General features: G+C 34.5%; 1 protein-coding gene and 1 pseudogene across 4 annotated transcripts in view; both read right to left on the reverse strand.

Moving 5' to 3' along the window:
• The window catches only part of HORMAD2 (HORMA domain containing 2), a gene marked incomplete at both ends in the record, with an annotated part of 82,788 nt that extends 60,742 nt beyond the window's left edge, over nucleotides 1-22,046 (reverse strand). The window contains 6 exons of one of the 3 annotated variants that reach the window (XM_081286144.1): nucleotides 3,832-3,858; nucleotides 4,518-4,538; nucleotides 9,662-9,698; nucleotides 10,190-10,253; nucleotides 12,097-12,238; nucleotides 21,996-22,046. In XM_081286144.1, coding sequence (XP_081142270.1) covers nucleotides 3,832-3,858; nucleotides 4,518-4,538; nucleotides 9,662-9,698; nucleotides 10,190-10,253; nucleotides 12,097-12,238; nucleotides 21,996-22,046 — 342 coding nt within the window. Of the gene's footprint in view, nucleotides 1-3,831; nucleotides 3,859-4,517; nucleotides 4,539-9,622; nucleotides 9,699-10,189; nucleotides 10,254-12,096; nucleotides 12,239-21,995 lie in introns of those variants that run through there. The other 2 variants (XM_081286143.1, XM_081286145.1) reach the window with 2 other exon arrangements.
• Nucleotides 19,520-20,078, reverse strand: LOC308645245 (histone H1.0-like; annotated as a pseudogene). The gene has a single exon. The product of its transcript is annotated as a histone H1.0-like (transcript).
• Nucleotides 22,047-23,279: the final 1,233 nt, after the last annotated feature.

The following is a 23,279-nucleotide window of genomic DNA, read 5'->3' on the forward strand; positions in this document are numbered from 1 at the left end:
TCTTATTAACTTGAAACTAATTTATCAAAGAAGGTATATTATAACTCACAAAATGTTCTCCCACTTTTCAGGCTGTTGCCTGACAAAGGTGATATTTTAAATTGAACATCAATTGTTTCTATCAACCATGCTGATCACATTCATATAGACCAAAGCAACAGCAACACGAGTAGCCTCTTCTCCCTCACTTTCCAATCCATTGGTAAGACTTTTCAGGACTATCTTCAAAGTGAATTGGAAGACCATCTAATATTCATTCTCTATTCTATAGCCAAAAAGTTTTTGGAAATACAAATCAGACCATGCAATACCTTTGCTTAAAGCCCTCTACCTAATGGCATCCCATTGCCCTGATTATCTTTTAATTTATGAATTATGTTGGTCTATAAGGCCGTAATCATCTGTCCCCTACCTACTTCTCCTGCACTTTCCCTCCCATTCACTAAGTGATAGGATCATGGCACCTTTTCTTTCATAAACATCCAAGATTCCTTCCCCTCTTAGGGCCTTTGTATAGTTATACTCTGGAACATGCTATCTCCGGTTAATGATAATATTTGGCCACTGCCCAAAATGCTGTAGCCATGAAGTAGATTTCAGTAGCCCTTGCTACTCTGAAGTATATATTATTATTCTCATTACTGAAGAAGCTGGTTAAGTGGTAGAGCTGAGATTTGACTCTAGTACCTGTAATGTTAATTAGCATATTATTCTACCTGTTATATGCCATTGCCTCTCATAGAACTGCAAAGGCTGACTCCTCTGGTCATTCAGTCTCAGCTAAAATAGTGGTCTGGTAGGAAGGCTTTCTATGAACTGCCAATCTAACACAGCCATTCATTTCTTCCTTTTCCATCTCTACATCAGCATTGTTTAGTAAACTACATTTAAATTTTTTTCATACATAGTAATATAACTATCTGAAAGTTTTTGCTAAATTTTGTTTACTTATTTATTATTTGTCCCTCCACATAAGAATATAAAGCTTCAAGAGGGCAGGGACCTTATTTATTCCATTTACTTTCATGTTTTTGTAGTTTGAATAATTTTTGTAGTTTGAATTGGGCACATAAAATGAGCCCAATTCACATATAATATGTATATTCTCTCTCTCTCTCTTTCTCTCTCTCTCTCTCTCTCTCACACACACACACACACACACACACACACAAACATAAACACACACACACACATTTGGCACTTAATCACTGAGTCACATCCCCAGCCCTTTTTACATTTTATTTTGAGACAGGGTCTTGCTAAGCTGCTGAGGCTGGCTTTGAACTTGTGTTCCTTCTGCCTTAACCTCCCAAGCTGCTGGGATCACAGCCATGTGCCACCATGTCCAGCCCCAATTTATATTTGCTGAGTGAATAAATATTCAGCCCAGAGTACATGCTCAGTTAGGGTTTCATCTTATAAACATTTTTAAAAACCAAAATTTCTGAAAGCATAATGTGGTTAGAAACAGGGACCACCTATAGTTCAGTTCCTGAAGAAGACTATTATAATTGGACATTGACTACCTCTAATTAGCACAAAGGAATAGATGGTAATATCATAAGATCTGTATTTTTACAATATTCATGTATACTAATTCTTTATGTCACAAATTAAACCTTTATTTAACATATTTACATACAGCTTACATATCTTATTAATACCCATCATACTTTTTGTAGTATGCATCTATGAAAAGCTATCATTCTTTACTACTTCAGCTGCCTTTGTCAATTTCTCTTTCAAAAGATGGAGCAAGCAGAACAAAACTTCATGTGCAGAAATGCCAGAACTTTGTGCAGTACCCCAAACTTTGTTGGCCTTTGAACTGGGGAAGCACAATTTATCTTAAGCCAAAGTCTTTCACTGTTGTATCATAACATACTTGTCACAAGAGTCCTGCAAATTTAAATTGATGTGTAAAGTATATTTTTGCTGCTTTAGGTAAATATTAACATTGTTATTGTTTGTGAAATTTTGTCTAGGGAAAGATATATTTCTAGGGATATGACTCAAATGTTTGGCACAATATCAGATAAATGCCAAAGACTGTTTATGTGAGAATGTTGTTTTGTGAGTACATAAAAGAATATGATCACGGAACTAAACAGTAGTATCAGTGACATGATGCTAAACAGCAAATAAAACAGTGTAATCTTGTGGATGGATGCTTTTAGGCACTATGAATGTTGTTATGCTATAGTAGTAGTTATACTATAATTATTGCTGACTCTGTTATTCTTTTGAGTTTTTTAATATCCTCAAGTAACCATCAAATCTTTTAGTAATCAGAAGGGCGCCATGAACACCTAGTAGTTAGGGATCATCACTACAGGGAATAATTTACAAATATTCAAGATATTTTCTTGGGTCATAAGTGATAGCTTAGAACTTACCATATAATAAGTTTTTGTTTTTTATCCTCATTGTTGTATGTGCTAGCATTGAAACTCATTTCAGTTTTTTTCCCATTCTGTTAAGATTTTTTCTGTATTTAAGGCTAAGTTAGTCAGCATTTCACTACCCACCAAATTACTGATTTATAACTAGGAGTTTTACATTCATAAGAAAACATGATAAATGCTGTACCAAGAAAATAACCAATTAACAATTTATCAGAAACTTGTAGTTTAGGAAACTTCTGTTTAAACCTAAGAAAAAAGGAAGACAAGAGACAAAGACAGCTAGGGCTGCAGCTCAGTGGCAGAGAACTTTCTTAGCATGTGTGAGACACTGGGTTTGATACTTAGCACCACATAAAAAATAAATAAAAAAAGGCATTCTGTCCATCTATAACTTAAAAAAAAATTTAAAACGAAAAAGAGACAAAGATAAAGAAAGGTAAAACTAGTTTAGAAATTGAGAAATTGTGATCCATCTGTATTCAAAGGTTGCTTCCCCTTTGCTTACATGGTTATTCATAATTTTGCAAAGAGAGAATTTTAAGAGTTAAAAACAATTTTGTCTTGAATATGAGCAGTTAGACCAAATACATTGGCTAAGAGAAGAAAAACTGAAAGCAAGGAAAAAGTAAAGAAAGCTAGGAAGAAGATGAAGAGAACAGAACAAGAGGAGAGAACAGAGGGCTTCTCCTTCCAACTCAGTACTACAGCCACAGAAGCCAAAGTGGCAAAAGTAACTATTATGTGTCTAGGACTATAATATTCACTCTGGAAGATAGAAAACAAGACAAGAACCTTGTCCTCAAGAATTCACAGTCTGCTTGGGAAAATAATCTGCATGAGTCAATTGAGAGTGTTAAATTGTGGGGTTCTTCTGGAAAATAAATTTAGAGAAGTTAGTGTAGACAATCTAGCCAGAGAGGCTTTTATGAAAGATTTGAATTTAAGTTGGCCTTGAGGATAAGTAGCAATAACTAAGGTAAAGAAAGAAATAGATAGGGAAGTAAAGAGGTAAAAATTCTGAAACTCTGTAAAGGTCAAAAGGGGAGAATTTAGTTGGCAAAAAAAAAAAGTTTAGAATTATGCCATGTCTGGTTTATTTTACTAAAAGACCATAAGCAATTTTCAGAATCAGTTAAAAGAAATAAAATGTGTTTTTTATATATTTATATATCAAGAGAGTCTTTTAATGTTAATATGTTATGGAAGAGGCCCAGTTCTACTCAATGCCTTTTTAAAAAAATACTCCTAGGTAATATTTGAAAATCTCCTACTAAAGGATTGGTCACATTTATAAGAAAATATGTCGAAAGAGCTCACTCTTGCTGTTCAAATAGTAGTGTAGCAACATAGTCTATAGTCTCAACTCAGGTAAACATACTTAAATATAATACACATATATTATCTACCTATACGTTTGTCTTCTTACCTCAGGTTCCTTTGGATTTGTGTAAAGCTGTTAAAGGAAAAATAAACAGCATTTAATTTCTGAAATTTACTAGATTATTCCTCACAGAATACATTTTCTATATAAAGAGGACAATTTGTACTCTATTGAGTATTGTATTGATACATATTTCAAGCTGGAGATAGGATAAGCTCTTGTTTTGTGAACATGGATCCATTAGAATACTTTATGAACACTGACTATTAAGGATTAATTCCATACAAGAAATATAAGGTATTTATAACTACTGTGAATGAGCTACAATAAATTCTAAATAATTGGCATGGTTTAAATGTTTAAACAAATCATATATCTAAGACTCTTAATGGCATATTCTCATTTTTTAAAAATACATATGCCATGTGATAATCAGGAGTATACAAAATTTCAAAAGAGTCTATAAAATTTCAAAACCAAAAAACTTTGAGCCTCTAAGTAACTTTAAAAATATAAAAATCCTGATAGCCAACAGGTGAAGTAGATAGTATATCTCATATTTCTCCATGTCTATAATCTACCAAATATATAATTAATGTTTTAATAAAAATTCTGATGAACTATTTTTTAAATTCTAAAATGTAATAATATGGATAAAAAAAGGAAGAGGGAGAATACAAAAGTCAAGGAAGTAGAGATAGAGGTTTAGTTATCTTTAAGTATGTACTTACTGTAAGTACTGCCATATGTAGCTTCAAGGAAAAAGAAAACTTTGTTAGAATATAATTACTTCTATATCATTGTTATTTTCAACAAAAGCTAATTAAAATATTATTTCAGAGAAAGTAGAGGAAAGGAACCAAGGGGAGGTAGAAGGAGATGGAAAGGGGAAATATTGAGGAATGATACTGGCCAAGTTAATATTGTTATGTTATATGTATGCATAACATACCATTATGTACAACTATAATGCACAATTAAAAATATGTAAAAGATAGTATTTCAGACATATTACAAATATTTAGGTAGAAAAAATTATTCAAAAAGTCAGATAAAGGAATACTAATTATTCATTCATTCAAGTAGTACCTATTACATACCCAAGACTGCTGGAAAGAAAAGGGATATATAAAAAAAGGTAACTACCCTATTCTCAAGAAGTTATATTTGAATTTGTGAGGCAATAAATGCATAAATGCATCAAGATATATTAAATAATTCCTTGTTTCTAAAAATTAAAGATACTCCAAGTATCTTAAAAAAAGTATCTCTTTTAAAACTAATCTCCTAGAATAAAAATCTAAGGCTGATGTCTATAAAACTCTTGCCTCTATATATACACTACTATTAAGAGAGTCTCTCTGATTAATAGAATAGAATATATAGACATAGATAGAAATAATCAAGCTTTTTTTTTTTTTTTTAAGCCTAGAATTCAAATAGGAAAATTTTAGGACTGTAATTTCATTGCAAATAACTAAAACTTTAGTGACACCCTGTGGTTATTTTGGTTGTTGCATATAATTGATTTTTAAGATCACTCAGTGAAACGGTATTAATCAATTAATAGTTCATTCATACATGTAAAATACATATGGCCCCTGATCTCAGGAAACCTGCAGATTAGCAGCATAGACCAATATTAAACCAAAAAACCCAGCATAATACTACATCATTGCAATTGTATTAATGGCTATAAAAAAGCAGCATGAGATGCCTTGAGAATACTAAATAGAGGGATAATCTAGACTGGGGAAGAGGGAATGTCATGGAAGCCTCCTGGAGAAGTAAATATTTAAGCATAGACTTAAAGGATAAATTGGAGTTAGGTAGATAATGTGTATGGGGTCAAGGGGAGAATTTTCTAGACAAAAGAAACAATATGTGCAAAATTCAGAGGAGCTTTGCATATACTAGAATCTTTGTGTTGCTTGAACATGGAAATTAGAGCAATGCTTTGGGAAGGCAGATAGGGATCATACAGGTCTTGCAGGTCATGTGAAGGACTCTGACCTTTATTTTAAAAGCCCTGGATATTGTTTAGGTAAAAGAATGACATGATCAGATTCAGGTTTCTGAAAGAATATAATTGGGACAGGGATTTGCAATGGTGGGGAACTGAGAATGGGAGTAAAGAGATAAATATATCATCTTTTAAATAATAATTATATAAAAATTTACATAATTATTTGAATAATTCAAGCATAGTATACATACAGCACAAGGAAAACAATGTAAAAATCACCAAAAATTTCATAACTGTAAATAATCATCTACTAGTACATATTCTAAGAATCTCTAGGTAATCCAACTTGACTTTACTTAAACTACTTTTAAAATCTTATTCCCTACAAGCACAAAATCACCTGAGAGAAGTTATAAAATATTAAAAACTGAAAAATAATGTAAATACTATTTATCTAAGAGCTTAAGTCAATTTCTAAAACATCAGTTATACACATAATCATTTAGTATAATAAATGCATCAAACTAGTTAAGATATTCTTGTACATTACATGTTACTTTAGTACATAGAATGTTAGATTTATTTTATTTAAGAAGTAACTCTCTAGTACACCGTGACACCCCTGGAGAGGAGGAATCACATCTTCATCTCATTTGTATCCAGTGTCTAGGCACAATGTCTGGTACAGATTAAACAGTCAAGGATAAAGAATGAAGGTATAAATGGTCAACATCTACATTGAGCATATTATGTGCCAGGCATTGTTCTAAACATTTCAGATCGGTGTTCCTCAAAGTATGGTCCTAGAGCAGCAGTGAGAGCATCACCTCAAATTTGTCTAAAATACAAATTCTCACATCAGAAATTTGGGGATGGGGCTTGGCAATCTGTGTTTTAACAAGCCCTCCAGGTGATTCAGATATGAACTAAAGTTGGAGAACCATTGTTTTCAATTATTAACTCATTGAATTCTCAGTTCTTAGATAACCCTAAAAGGTAGGTTCTATTATTATGCCCATTATATATGTAGTACTAAGAGGTAGGTTACTAGACCAAAGTCACACAGGTATTAAGTGATAAAACTGGGATTCACCTAAAACTGTTTGATTCTGAAATTCTATCTCTTAAATATATTGTTTGGCACCTTAATGATGAACACCCAGAAGATGTTGCTAAATGAATAGATGAATGAGAATAAAAGAATGTTGTTTAGTATGCCAGTGATGACCTCCTTTTTTCAACCTGTCCAAACACTCAGAGTATCAAAAGCTCAAAAGTCTTTCAAAATTTCTCCTTATGTCTTTATGGAGTACAATATTTCCTTTCCCATGCCTCATACTGCAGCTGATTAGTAGCTCTCCTTTGACATCTATCACTTTTTTTCTTTCCAATATTGGACTGAACTCAGGGATGCTCTGCTACTGAGCTACATTCCCAGCCCTTTTTTAATTTTGGGACAGGATCTTAATAAGTTGTTCAGGCTGGCCTCCCAACTTGTGATCTTCCTATCTCAGTCTCCCAAGTAGCTGGGATTACAGGCATGTACCATCACACCCAACTTGGCATGCATCATTTTCTTTTAAAAAAATTTTTAGTTGTAGATGGACACAATATTTTTATTTATTTATTTTTATGTGGTGCTGAGGATTGAACCCAGTGCCTCACATGTTAGGCAAGCACTCTACCACCAAGCCACAACCCCAGTCCCAGCATGCATCATTTTCTGAGTCTTATGGTTACTTTTACTTGTTATAGGGGTGATAGTCAAATGTGTATATATATATATATATATATATATATATATATATATATATATATATATCATATCATATTTTTAAATAAAAATATCAAACTGATATGAAAAAATCAATATTTAAAGTCCAACATGGCACAGGTATTGACCAATCAGAAGGGGTGCTGACTTAGTCTAGAGCTGGACTTGTAGACACAACTTTTGGACAAGAGGTGTTAATCCTTAGTTGCTAGATTTGAGAAAAGTCTAGAGAGAAAAAAAAACGGTGGGGCAACAGGAAGGAAGTTGGTGAAGGTTCACCTGGGGCCTCAGAAAAGCAGTGATTTATCATCAATACAGAAGTACAACCAACATTTTCTCAGCAGGTAGGGCTGGGCCAGTATGTGACCATTGATCATTAAGCCCTGCATATAAGTAGTGCTCATTTTCTACTGTGGTCTATGAACTTTTGCCCTCACCTGTTTTATATTTGTATCCCTAGGTCCCCAAGGCCAGAGTTGAATAAGTCATAAATAATAATTTCAGTGAAGAGAGGAAATATATGAATGTACTAAATAATCCAATGGAAGGCTCCTCCCACTCATGAAGGCTTAATCACATAAAATTTCTTAAAGTAATCAGAATTCTGGCTGGGGATGTGGCTCAAGTGGTAGCGTGCTTGCCTGGCATGCGTGTGGCCCGGGTTTGATCCTCAGCGCCACATACAAACAAATATGTCGTGTCCGCCGATAACTAAAAGATAAATATTAAAAAAAAGTCAGAATTGAGGAGTAAAAAGAAGACATAGATGGGAAGAAGGAGGGAAAGCTGTGGTAGAAATTTAATTTATATGCACCTTGTCTCTTCAACTAAGACCAGTGCCTCCATTTTTTCACACTTTTCGTAGCTCTCTAGGGAAGCATGAAAGATCAGATGCACTCAAATTTGAGTTGTGTTTTTATTCTTTCTTATTTTTGTAAAATGGGCTTTGGCAGCACATTCTTTATTGTTCAGAACAATAGTAAAAACTAGTGATTGCTATGAAGTTTATAAAGTTTTTATAACCCAGTGTTCCTTGGCATAGTTCCTTGCTCTGGGTATCATTGTGACATTGCTATATCATGACTGAAAATGATGGAAACAGTTTCATCAAAATATTATTCACAAAGATATATGATATATTTAATTATATTTAAATACCACATGACTCTTATGCCATGTTGAACTGCACCTTAATTCATGCAAGTAACTGAATGGTAAGAGGAACAGTATTACCTATTTGCCTTGCAGCAACTCAGCAATTAAGCAGTTTCCTACTTTATATTCAATAGGGGTATATTTCACATAATATATGAAATTGTGGTAATTCTGGAGGGTTATTAAAACAAATATGAAAATCTTAGAAACAAAAACTTTATAGCTAAATTACTAATATTTGGAGAACTGGTTAACATTAAATGACAGTTTTCTAAAAATACTTTAAAAATACATCTTTATAATTATTTTTAGTTTCTGGATTTTCTAAACAAATTTCTCTGGCTGATATTTTTAACTTTATTGAGAAATCTTATAAGTATAAATATTATATTTTTAAATCTTCAAATTTGAATTTAGGCTAAATAAAAGGAACTTATCAAATAATAAATACTTCCATGTTTTTTTCTTTGAATGTTTGCATTTTTTATATAAAATACAATGTCTTCTATTCAGTTGCGTTTTTTAAAAAATTCTAGGTAAAACAGTAGTTAATTCAGAGAACAAGTTACATACATGAATTAAACACAGTTACCAAAATAACTAAGAATAAAAATCAATTATTCAAGTCATTTTTTTCCTTTCATATCTGCAAATGAATCACCACTATTTTGAATATGTTCAATGTGCTAACTATCAGATTCTTGCCTCCTCTATCCCACATCCTGTGGATATCTTCCAGTGACTTCAGAGGAAATTTTGTGGTCAAAAAGATACGCATATGAAAAATAAAAAAATAAGGGTTTCACTTCTAATTGTCATAAAGGAGACATCAATGAGACTACAAAGACATAAAGTAAAAGGAAACTGGTTTGTGAATGCAAATGTAGGTACTGATACACTGTTAAACACAACAAAATAAAATATAAGATAAAAATCTAAACTTTTTTAAGACCCTGGTAAAGATTTAAAAACATTCTTACATATCTCTTCTCCAAAGCATCAAAACAACCTTGAATCCTGTCAAGAAATAAACGTTTCATGTCAATTTGGACCACATGAAAAAAAGTAAAAAATATTGCCAAGTACAGAAGTAGTTTACCCTTTTCCTGCTTTTAAATATATTGAATTGATAACCATTTAACCATTTTACCTTTCCCATTTAATTATTTTTAAATCTCCCAACATCTTTTAAATGCTTTTAGAACTTTAAGCAATTCTAAGGCAGTGGAATATCTTTTTTTTTCTCTCATAATGTTTATTACACTGAGGTTGAAATGATAATAAACAAATCTTGATGTTTTTCTTTATACAAGTTTATTTTCTTTTGAAAACAAATGAGTATCTTAAAATAATCTTAAAGTACTATTGAAGAATTGCTACACATTTCTAGAAATTTTTTTTAAAGAAAGAAATGGTTTTAAGGAAATGATCATACTAAATCAAATCTTATGGGCAATTTCGGCTATTATAAAAATTTGTTCAACTTTTTTGAAATTTCAGTTACTTACCATTTGATAATATGCAGTGACCCAGGACATTTTTTGTCTTCTCGAAGAATTTTTAAACTGAGATCTATAAAAATAGAAACAGTCTATTTTCATCTGCTGAGTACAGTACTGAGAATGTCCATGCTAGGGTTTTTCCATTATTTTAGTTATAAAACTTATTTAGTTTTATGGCCTATAAAACATTTTGAATCTCTAAATATCATTTTAAAAATAAATCCTATGTTGATAATTATATTAGTCCCAATTTGATGACAGTTTAGCAGTCTTTCATGTTTATAACACAGAACAACTGGATTGCAAAATTGATTTGTTACTTCTTTACTTCTTTTCAATTTTAAGTAATCATAGCATTGAGACTAACTCCATTGACTAATTTAAAACATACACCTCAATCTCATTTCTCTCCATCTCACTGAATAAAATATGAAAAAAAATTTGCATAGATTTTTCTCAAGGTTCTTTTCTTCCCTAAATACTTGGGTTTCAGATGGAAATAATGTTTGGTAATAAAGCCAAGTGTTTAGGGAAGAAAAGAAACATCATATTAAACGTGTTTTGATTAAGATCAGTCAAAAGTCAATCACTGATTTGTTATAATTTTGTATGAGTCAATTACCTTTTCATATTGTTTTCCTACCCTAAAATAGACATCATCTCTTCTTCAATTGAAGGACATGAAAATCATTCCAGGTTGGCATAACATTTAAAGATTATTAGAAAGAAAATGACATAGGAGAATTGAGCATTTTAATAATGTGGGTTACTTTAAGTACAAATGGTGAGAAGGAGACAAAACTTCTACTATAACTGTCAAAGGAATGGTTTTAACCCCATGTCTAGGATAGTGACTGACATACAGTAAGTGCTTAATTACCTAAAACATGTCCTTCACAATTCCATATTATAAATACAAGGAGAAACTGTAACGAGATGCTATATAAACATATTCACTACTACAGATTTATATACCATAATTTTTAAAAAAGTCATATAATACAAATTAAGTTATCATGATCACAATATCATGCTGATATTGTTTATAGTACACATGCATTTCATTGATGCTTATATAGAGAATTAAAAACTACTTAAAAATTTAATTGGAATGAGGCTAAGTTATGCCATTAAATATGAATGTGAGAGAGTTAAATTTAGATTTTGAAAAAATAACATCTTAACAAGGAAACTTGTGGCTCTATTAATTTTCCAAATGACAGTTCCCATTTTAATAACAAACCAAAAAGATCCAAAGTCCAAAATATTAGTGTCTTTAAAAAAAAAGACACTAATATTTTGAAAAACTGAAGAATCCCAGGTAAATTTTTTTTTTTAATATGAAGGAAGGAAAGGAGCCAGAAATAGCTTATGATACAAGGCAATAAAGTGATATGTTTAAGGGCACAAGAAACAAAAGGAGTGAAAATGGCAATTGAGAAAAAGACAGAACTAGTAAGAATAGTAGTTTGTCTAAATATCCATAATAATCAACAAATAGATTTGCCTTTTTCCCCCCAGCATAGTTATATATGTTAATAGGGAGAAGAGTTTTTCACCTGATTCCTTTGAACTTCCTCAAAGAACAAATTCAAATAAGGTGAAGACTAAAGTGAATCTTTAGCATTCAGATTTTGTTCTGGCTATTATTTTACATGGATAGCTTAGAAATACTACTATGCTTGTCCATACAGATATATTTTTTCACTAGTAACTTGTCAGAAGTTAATGTTTCTTTTAAGAAAAACCACTAAAATAGTGAAATGGAAATAGTTAAAATGGAAAATGGATTAGCAACTTAGTCTTGTAGACCCATGAGTTGAAATTAGTACATTGTGAGAAATGAATTTACTCTTGCTAAATAGAGAAAATGGCTATAACCACCAAAAGCAACCATTTTAATTAAATTTTACCATCCAAATGGCGTTCTCCATAAGAACTCTCTGGGAACAGGCCCCTTAGGTATGTTATGCATGAGATAGAAGTAGCAAAAAGTTTCTTCACCATTATCAGTGACTCATGCTCATTAGTGATTTGGGATGGAAAAACTGTTTCCTAGAAAAAAATAAGGTAAAAAACTTTAGTATTTTTAAATATATTCATCCCACCAACTATACTATTATCACAGCTAGGATAGAAAGATTTTTTTTACTTCAAATTTGATACATTTAGAGGTAATAAATGGAAATATATTGCATTATATTATGTAGTCAGTGCTAGAGCACTGCCTAATGTGGGAGGTTCAATCCCCAACATCTCAAAAGGGGGAAAAAGGAGCTGGGGCTGTGGTCAGCAGAGGTGCACTTGTCTGGCATGTGTGAGGCACTGGGTTCGATTCTTGTTATTAATAGGTTGCACATTTGTGTACTTTCTTACTCACTACAATTTATTTGTAAATCCAGAACCAACAATTTTTCATTTTTGCAATCATTTACAGATATGCATAGGGCAGCAACAAATTTGTCATCTGAAGCTCATGTTTCCATGTTTACAGTATGATAGCTGAAATAAAGCCACTCTCATTCTTCTCAGTTCAGCTATCATACTGTAAATATGTGTACTTTTTTTAGTCTATTTAGTGCCCAATTATTTAACTCTTTTGGGCTTCCTTTTATGATTTTGCTATTTAAAATGGCCCCAAGCATAAGGAAATGCTGATTGATTCCTAAGTTCCTGTGATATCCATTAGAGAAAAAAAATGCATGTGTTAGATAACTTTCATTTAGGCATGAATAAGTGTGTGCATGTGTGTGTGTGTGTGTGTGTGTGTGTGTGTATTCACAGATAATTGTGCACATTTGTATAAGCAAGGAAAAGGGTGTAGAAAGAAGCAGGTGAAGTTCTTAACAGCATAACCTCAGAGGGTGATTTAAGGGTAGAAGGATAACAGTAAGGGAGTATAGTAAAATGATTAAGAGGATGGACAGTACAGTCAGAGAGTCAGGTTTAAGTCCTTATTCTGTTACTAACAAACTGTATGGTCTTGGTCACAGGTCAGAAAGTTTTTCTGTCAAAGGGCCACATAGTAAATATTTTAGGCTTTGCAGTTGATTTTGCCATTTTAGCATGTAGGAAGATATAGATACTCTTAACTGAATGGGAGTAGGTTATGTTCCAACAAAACTTTATTTACAATGTATGGTGGAAAGTTCCTGATATTTACTTCTCTGCAACCTATTTCTATCATCTGTAAAATATCGATAACAGTGACAACTACTTAAAAATATTTTTTAGTGATACATACTTTGTTGAATTGTTGCTGAGAGTAAATGAGTTAATGTTTATAAAGTGCTTAAATAGTGCCTGGTTCAACAGTTTAATAGTTTTCATGTATTGTTTCAATTGTTACAACAAGCATGTATTACTCTGATAATCTGTAAAATATTAAATAAAACCAAAATTAAAATAAAGAGAACACTTGAGCCAGGCGCAGTGGTACATGCCTGTAATCCCAGCAACTCAGGAGGCTGAGGCAGGATCCTAAATTCAAAGGCAGCTTCAGCGACTCACTGAGGCCCTAAGCAACTTAGGGAGACCCTGTCTCAAAATAAAATATGAAAAGGGCTGGGATGTGGCTCAGTGGTCAAGTGACCCTGGGTTCAATCCCCAATACTAGAGGGTGGGGAGGAGTAGGGGGAGGGAAAACCACCAGTAGCCTCATGGAATTTACAATCCTATCAAAAAGAAAAGACTTGGACATAAAAGAGAAGTTAGCATACCAGACAGCAGAGACTAAGTAGTAAATGAATGGAGAGACACTAGAGGCTCCAGGAAGAGAAGGTGAGCTATTGGTTACCTGAGGCTGGCCCTGAGTATGAAGGCTTTGTAGGCAAAATGAGACCTAGTTGGGTCCTGGAAAAAAGGAAGGATTTGAACAAGTGGCAAGAAAGAGGAATACAATTAGTTCAGGCAAGGAAGCAAGAATGCTGTGACACATCTGGGACACAGGTATCAGGTTGAAATCGTGATGCTGAGAGTTCAAGCAGGGTATAATGGGAATAAAAAGGGAGAAGGACATAGAAACCAAGATGTAGCAAATCTAGAATGCCACATAAAAAAAAATTGTATTTAATCCTTAAAGAAACAGGAAATTCCTGAAACTTGGATAGGGAAGTTTTCTTCTATTATTAAATGCTTGAGTTAAAAAACATCTACAGCCCTAGGACCACCAGAAGTATCTTATATGTGTAGCAAAGTAGTAGTCCTCAAATCTGATGAAGTTCTTTAAAAATTTTTATTTTTTTAAAATTTTAGCCAGGCTCAGTGGTGCATGCCTGTAATTCCAGCAGCTTGGGAGGCTCAGGCAAGAGGATCGTGAGTTCAAAGCCAGCCTCAGCAAAAGTGAGGTGCTAAGCAACTCATTGAGACTTTGTCTCTAAATAAAATACAAAATAGGGCTGAGGATGTAGCTCAGTGGTAAAATGCCCCTGAGTTCAATCCCTGGTACCCCACTTTCCAAAAAAAGATTTAAAAAATTTTACATATGATATATATATATGATAGTTACACAGAGTATAACTTATTCTAATTAGGATCCCAATCTTGTGGTTGTGTATGATGTGGAGTTTCACTGGTCGTGTACTCATATATAACAGGAAAGTTATGTCTGATTCATTCTACTCTTTCCTATTTCTATCCCCCACCCTTTCCTTCATTTCCCTTTGTGTAATCCAATGCTTCTATTCTTCCCTCCTCCCCCTCCTTATTATGTGTTAGCATTCACATATCAGAGGGAACATTTGGCCTTTGGTTTTCTAGGATTGGCTTATTTCACTTAGCATGATAGTAACCAGTTCCATCCTCTTACCAGTAAATGCCACAATTTCATTCTTCTTTATGGCTGAGTAATATTCTACATTCTCTTTATCTATCCATCTGTTGAAGGGCATCTAGGGTTGGTTCAATAGCTTAGATACTGTGAATTGAGTTACTATAAACATTGATGTGGCTGTTACTATAATATGCTGATTTTAAGTCCTTTGGGTATATGCTGAGGATAACTGGGTCAATTGGTGGTTCCATTCCAAGTTTCCTGAGGAATCTTCATATTGTTTTCCATGGTGGTTACAGCAATTTGCAGTCCCACTAGCAATTTCCTCGCCAACATTTACTGTTACTTGTATTCTTGATAATTGCCATTCTGACTGGGGTGAGATGGAATTTCAGTGTAGTTTTGATTTGCATTTCATTAATTGTTAGAGATGTTGAATATTTTTTAATATATTTGTTGACCATTCATATTTTTTCTTCTGAGAAGTGCCTATTCAATGCCTATTCTGTGAAGTGCCTATTCAGTGCCTATTTAGTGCCCATTCATTGATTGGGTTATTTGTTTTTTGGGTGTTAAGTTTTTTTGAGTTCTTTATATATACAGGAGATTAATGCTCTGAAGTGCAGGTGGAAAAGATTTTCTCCCATTATGTAGGCTTTCTCTTTATATTCTTGCTTGTTTCCCTTGCTGCAAAGAAGCTTTTTAGTTGGATACCATTCCATTTATTGACACTTGATTTTACTTCTTGTGCTCTAGGAGTCTTACTGAGGAAGTCTGTTCCTAAGACAACATAATGGAGATGCGGGCCTATATTTTCTTCTGGTAGCCATAGGGTCTCTGGTTTAATGCTTACTTAGGTCCTTGATCTACTTTGAATTGAGTTTTGTGTAGGGTGAAAGATAGGAGATAAATTTCATTTACTGTATATGGATTTCCAGTTTTCTCAGCACCGCTTATTGAAGAGGCTATCTTTTCTCCAATGTATGTTTTTGGTGCCTTATCTAGTATAAGATAACTGTATTTGTGTGGGTTTGTCTCTGTGTCTTCTATTCTGTTCTATTGGTCTTCGTGTCTATTTTTATGCGAATATTTTGCTGTTTTTGTTACTGTAGTTCTGTACTATAATTTAAAGTCTGGTATTGTGATGCTTCCTGCTTCACTTTTCTCACTAAAGATTAGTTTGACTATTCTGGGCCTCTTATTTTGCCAAATGTATTTCAGGACTGCTTTTTCTAGTTCTGTGAAGAACATCATTGGAGTTTTAATAGGAATTGTATCAAATCTGTATGGTATTAATTCTGCCTATCCAAGAACATGGGAGGTCTTTGCATCTTCTAAGACCTTTTTCAATTTCTTTCTTCAGTGTTCTGCAGTTTGCATTGTAGAGATCTTTCACCTCTATTGTTAAATTGATTCCCACTATTTTTTTTTTGAGGCTATTGTGAATGGGATAGTTCTCCTAATTTCTCTTTCAGCTGATTCATCACTGGTGTATAGGAACACAATTGATTTATGGGTTGTTATCTTGTTACTTATCTGAATTTATTTATGAATTCTAAAAGCTTTTTGGTGCAGTGTTTTTGGTCTTCTAAATATAGAATATCGTTGGCAAATTGGAGTAGTTTGAGGTCTTCTTTTCCTATCTATATCCTTTTAATTTTTTTTGCCTAATTGCTCTGGCTAGGGTTGATGAAGTTTTTTTTTTTTTTAAATAAATGACAGTGGAATGCATTACGATTCTTATTACACACATATACCACAATTTTTCATATCTCTGGTTGTATATAAAGTATGTTGACACCAATTTGTGTCTTCATATGTAATTTGGATAATGATGTCTATCACATTCCACCATCCTTGCTAACCCCCTTTCCCTCCCACCCCTATGCCCTATCTAGAATTCATCAGTTCTTCCCATGTTTCCCTTCCCTACCCCATTATGAGTCAGCCTCCTTATATCAGAGAAAATATTCGGCATTTGTTTTTTTGGTATTGGCTAATTTCGCTTAGCATTATCTTCTTCAATGCCATCATTTACCTGAAAATGCCATGATTTTATTCTCTTTTATTGCTGAGTAAAATTCCACTGTGTACATATGCCACATTTTTTAAAATTCATTCATCCATTGAGGGACATCTAGGTTGGCTCCACAGTTTAGCTATTGTGAATTATGCTGCTATAATGTGGCTGTGTCCTTGTAGTATGCTGTTTTTAAGTCTTTTGGGTATAGATCAAGGAGAGGGATAGCTGAGTCAAATCGTGGTTCCATTCCCAGATGATGAAGTTATTTTTAAGACCAAGTCATACTTATAAGCTTCTATTACCAGCAAGCCTCAATATGATAAAATACAAATTTGGTTAGGTTCTGGGGATTCCAAAACTTGGTGATAGAATATACTTTAACTGTTACAATTGTAGTGAGACTACACTAACATAGATGAAATTATTTTTAATACTTATGTGGCCTTAATAATAAATAGGCATTTATCTTCAGATTAAGGTCGAGAAAATTAGTTGGGTAGATCTACCCTCAATCCTTTTTTAGGCCTTGCACAGCATTTTAAAACTGAAAGGATCTTTGAGTTAATCTAATAAAATGTACTCATGCCTCAGGTACCAAAAAGAAACCTAGGAAATAAATTATTTGCCAGATCATAGAGCTAGCAAGTGACTGAGATCCTTTTACTATATAACACAATTCTACTGCTTAAGTTTTATATTTCTGTCACACAGAAGCAGAAACTACCCCTCAACAGGTCTTTAGATGAAAAAGAACTTCCCCAAAGCTTTTCTATATCCATAAAAATGATTTTAGAATGTACAAAAGACATTCTAGATATAATTATGATGCATAAGAATGAAAAGTTTTAAAATTATGATGACAGCAAATCTTTTCCTGGCACAAATAACACTTGTTTCAAAAAGGTGTGAGTGTAGGGGGGGGGAATGCAAGGGGTGATTTTCCTATTTTATTAAAAATAAAAGGAAGACAACTGTACAGTTTTTTTTTCTTTTTCTCCCAGCTCCCAGTGTGTAATGTTAAATATTAGCCCTAGACAGGCATATATACATATACACAGACCTAGTCTCTAAAACTGCTTGGCAAATTCAAAATCAACTGCATTGTCTTACTGTCCACTTCCTGTCCTTCCCCTTCCCTGTCTATAACTATTTATAAAAGACTCAGAAGTAAAAAGAGGTCAGGAGGTTTTTAAGTGGCTAGTGAGACCAGATAAAGCCATGTCTTATGCAATAGAGACAACCACCAAAAAGTCCTCCTAGGACACAATCCATCAATTATGTGGAAAACCCCAAAGTTTCAACAGTGCACACTGAAGCACTTGGCTGACTGATTGCTCTCACCTTCCCCAAAAGTTTCCACTTCCATTTAACAGGGGACTTTGTGAAGCCCAAAGACCCTCCAATGGATAGTTTCTAGCTGACTGGCAAAAGCTTTAGCTTCTCCCAACCGTTACTTGGACCCCATCCCCTTCCCTAAGAAAACAGAGAGACCATAAGGGCAGATTAACAAAAGTGAGAAGGAAACTGGGCTTGGACCTGCCACTGCTCATCATTGGGAAGTCACTCCAGGGAGAGTTTTTTCTACTTCCCTTCTTTGCTGCTCGAAGCTGCCACCCCTTTCCTCCCCACCAAAGGTTCTGAAAGTCTCAAAAGGGGTGCCCAACTGAAAGACTTAAAGATACTCCTACAACCCCTGTAGTTCTGGGTTCCCTCTCGTCTAGCCAGAACAAACTACCTTGCCTGTTCTGTCCTCTGCCATCTATCTTCATAGTGAACAAACTACTCAACAAAACACACATACCCACCTAAATCCCTAACCCTGTAATATTACTAGCAAATCAACAAAACAAAATATAAGTATATCCTCATCATTACACAGATGAGATTGGTTGCTGCTGTCCTTGTACAACTGGTTAAGTCTACCACGCGGCCTGCGCAGTGGTTTCATTAATGAGGTTCTAGGCATTAAGTTAGTTAGAAGAGATCGAAATAAAACACACAAACCAGTACCTTATTTTACATTGCTAGGTCCGAGAAGGCTCGCCTCCCTGGTTCCCACCTCCAGCCGCCCAGCAGGGCAGCAAGGATTACTCTGGGCTAGCAGGAGAGAGAGAGAGTGAACACGCCTGGGAGTAGCTTTTTATTTGGGGGACAAGAGATTCAGGGGAGAATTCCATCCAATGAAGGTTGAGGGGGGGCTGCACTCCAAGGTCAGGGTCAGTGATTGGGTCTCCGGGGTCAGTGGTCACGCACACCCCCACACGGATGGGCTCTCTTATCAGGAAAGGGTCGGGAAAGCTCCGACACAGCCAGAGCGCCTCAGGCCCTTAACGGGAGTCACCCAATCACGTGTCAGAATGGCTCTCCACAGTTAAGGAAAAGGAAATTATTCTACAATTTCTGAGGAATCCAAATTCTGTCTCTAATAAAATCAGAATAGAATGGGGCAAAGGGTTATAGATGAGGACCAAGAGAGAAGAATGGAGAAAAGTATTTACAGAAAATAGAGAGGAAGGAGTGTCCATAAGAAAAACCTTCATTGTCACTTCTTGGCAGCCCTCTTGGCACTGGACTTGGCTTTGGGCTTCACTGGTTTGGCCTTATTGGGTTTGGATGCTTTGATGGGCTTGGCTTTGATAATCTTGGTTTTTTTTTTTTGGTTTTCTTGGGTGTGGTAGCCAGCTTCCTCTTGGCCTTCTTGACTGGGGGTGCTTTGGGCTTCTTGCTGGGGCTTCGAGGCAGCCTTCTTGGCATAGCCACCTTCTTGATTTCTTTTTTGATTTCTTTGGCATAGCCACCTTCTTGATTTCTTTTTTGATCTTTTTGAAGACCACTGACCTCTTGGGCTTGCCACTCTTGGCCAAACAGAAGGACCCTGAGGCACCACCCTTTTGGTTTGATTGAGGACACTGGTGGTCACCAGATGCTTGATGGACAACTAGATCTGGGAGTTGGTGGTCTTACCCATCTTATAGAGACTCTTGTTATATTTCCAGATGGATTTTCCCCAAGGAGCCAGTGCTGTTCTTCTCAGCCTGGATGGCAGCCATGATCATTTCTGAATACATAGGGTGGACTGTGGATTTCTTGGAGGCTTTCATCCACGTGGGTTTGGCTGTAGGACATGGAGTTCTCAGTCATGGTGACCCACCTGGTCCTGCTGTTGAAGGCACCTTCCAAAGGACTAGCCCTTGTGGAAGGCTGAATAAAGCCTGACTTGGGATCTGCTCTTAGTCCCCTGACCAGCAGGCCAATCCGGAGTCTGGCTATCAGGGATGAGGGTGAGGGATCACTGTTTCTTCTTGCCCAGCCAGCTCCTCATGGCTTGCTTGCACCCGTGTGCACTTGCATCTGGCTCCAGCTGTGGCTTAGGCCTGGGTTTGGGTTTGGGTTTGGACTCCTGCTCCTGCTCTGCCTCCACTTCTGTTTCCCTTTTCTCAGCTCTGCACCTCAAGAATGCCTCTTGTTTGGTATACTACACAGAGAGTGGTAATGAATTACCATTTCATTCTTTTTGTCAAAGCATAGTACATACAGTTGTTAAAAGTTATATAATAACATCATTAATTTTGCATGAAACATGTATTGAGGTATGTGTTTGTGTGTAAAATTTTTGAAAAAAAATGCTTTTTGTATCTATAAATCTTGATGAATTAAGGTTCTTTTAAGTAATTGGGTAGTAGCTGGCATAGCATGCATGTATTAACTTATTGAAAACAATCCAAAATGTAGAGGCAATACTTGAATAACATTTATAAAACTGAATAATTTGAAACTATGAAGATACTTTACATTAAATGTGAAATTTAAAAGTAATAATAATAATAATTTGTAGTAATGAAGATCAATGGTTGGTAAAGCCCCCTACAGTTTGTTACTATAGGGATTTTTTTCCCTCTGCTTAGCTGGTATAATACTTCGGGATTGTTATTGGTAGTTTTATAAATGCCTAATATATTATATATTTCATATCAATATATGAAATATATTTCTTCCACACTTAGTTAAATATGGTTACATCAACTTACCGTCTATAAATCTTATTATCCTAAACAGATCATAAACTTTTGGAAGATAAAATTTTAGTTTTGTCTGTTTGCTTTATTTTGGTGTTCTCTTAGAAAATAAAACACTATTACATATATTTTATAATACTGAATCTCAATGAATGATGTATTAATAAAGGTTTTAATCCAGCAAGGTTGCCTGGTCTTGGCATGTATTCTATTATGGTTTGGATCTAAAATGTTCCCCCAAAGTCCCATATGCAAAGGACTTGGTTGCCAGCCTATGGTGCCATTTGGAGGTGGTGGAATCTTTAGGAGGGGGGCCTAGTAGGAAGAAATTAGGTCATTGGGTGTACGCCCTTAAAGGGAATATTGGGATCCTGGCCCTTTTTTCTCTTTTTCCTTGCTTCCCAGCCACTGAAACGAGCAGCTTTACTCTACCACGTGCTTCAAGCCATGATGTTCTGCCTTGCCAAAGGTCTTGAATCAATGGAGCCAACCAACCATGCACTGAAACCTCTGAAACCATGAGTCATAATAAATTTTTCCCTCTTTTTAAATTGATTATCTCAAGTATTTTCTCATAGCAATGGAATGCTGACCAACACACTCCCCTAGGCTCCTAATATCTGCATTTCTCTCAGTGCTTTACCCTCTAGTTCCTCTAATTACATCACCATGTGCAGCACAAATTTCCTAATTGTTTCAGGAGATGAATGTCTTAACAAAGAACCAATCTCTTAAAATGTCTTTTAGTTCTTATTTCTTTTACTCTAGAAGACAGAAATATTTCAACATGAACAAGCACCCAGTCAATAACTTTGTGATCTATTTTAATTTCCCAAATATCCCCAATCCATTAGACAATTAAAATGTAGACATATTCTCCAAGAATATTATGTGACAATTATAAGTGGTAAAATTGTTTCAATAAAAAGCAAAGATTAACATCTTGATTCTGAAGTGACACAATGAATGGTCATTGATTTTCTTTTAACTTCCAACAAATACCTTAGATGCCTTGTGAATTCTGATGGAATGAGAGAGTTGAGCAGTAGCCATTTGTAAAAATGTTTCAGGAGTCTTTCAATAATTAAAACCTGTTGAAAAAAATTAATTAGAGATCTTGTCTATCATAGTACTTTCTATTTTATTCTTCCAAAAGGTAGAACTGAAAGATAAATGAAAAACTAAAATCAAGGACAGTTAAGTATAAACTATTTCTCAGATTGTTCAGTTAGAGAGAAGCTGACTAAGCTTAATTTTGAAAACATAAAGGAAGAATGAATACTACAATAGTGCTATCAGGCCTTATCCAAACTATAAAATAAATTTGGATCCTTATTGAGAATTTTCCAAAGAATTACATAAGTTATAGTTGAATGTAATCTTTGGAAAATAAGTTTTTAATTTTTTTCTTGGTTGTAGTTGGACATAATACCTTTATTTTATTTATTTATTTTTGTGTGGTTCTGAGGATCGAATCCAGCACCTTGCACGTGCTAGGTGAGTGCTCTACTGCTGAGCTACAACCCCAGCCCCAGCAAATAAGTTTAATAAACATTTTAATTTCCACTACCCATTTTTCTATAAATTTAGCATAAAGTCACTGGATTAATTTTTTAAGCTACCCAATTAAAATCATATGATGATTTATTCATTCACAAACACATACTGAGGAGAAAAATAAGTTATAAACCATCTAGAGAGTCAATAAAATATTTTGCTCATCCTCGTTACTTCCCTTAGAGTTTAATACAGCTCTGTATATAGCAGGGGCTGAAAAACATTTCTTGAATTAACTTCAGATGTAATTTATTTGCAAATTCCAAATTCAAAAGCTAATGTGTATACTTCATATCCATTACAATGACTACTCAAAAAGATGGAAAAGAGTGTTAGTGAAAATGTGAAGAAATTAAAAACTGTATGCATTGCTGCTGGGAATGTAAAATGGTCCATCCTTGTGGGAAACAGTATGGCAGTTCCTCAAAAATTTAAACAGAATAACCTTAATAACCAGCAATCCAATTTCTAGGAAGATAGCGAAAAAAAAGAGTTGAAAATGAAGGTTCAGATTCTTATAGACTAATGTTCATAGCAGCGTTTCAAAATATTCAAAAGGTAAAAACAACACAAATGCCTATGAATCAATATTGGGAGCAGTAGCATGCACCAATAGTCCTAGCTATTGAAAAGGCTGAGGTAGTGAGGTAGGAGGGCTATTTAAGCCCAGGAACACATAACAAGAACCTATTGCAAAGAAAGAAGGAAGAAAGGAAGAAAGGAAGGAGG

The sequence above is a fragment of the Spermophilus citellus genome, assembly GCF_964194105.1.
Source record: "Spermophilus citellus genome assembly, chromosome: 3".
NCBI classification, from domain to species: domain Eukaryota; kingdom Metazoa; phylum Chordata; class Mammalia; order Rodentia; family Sciuridae; genus Spermophilus; species Spermophilus citellus.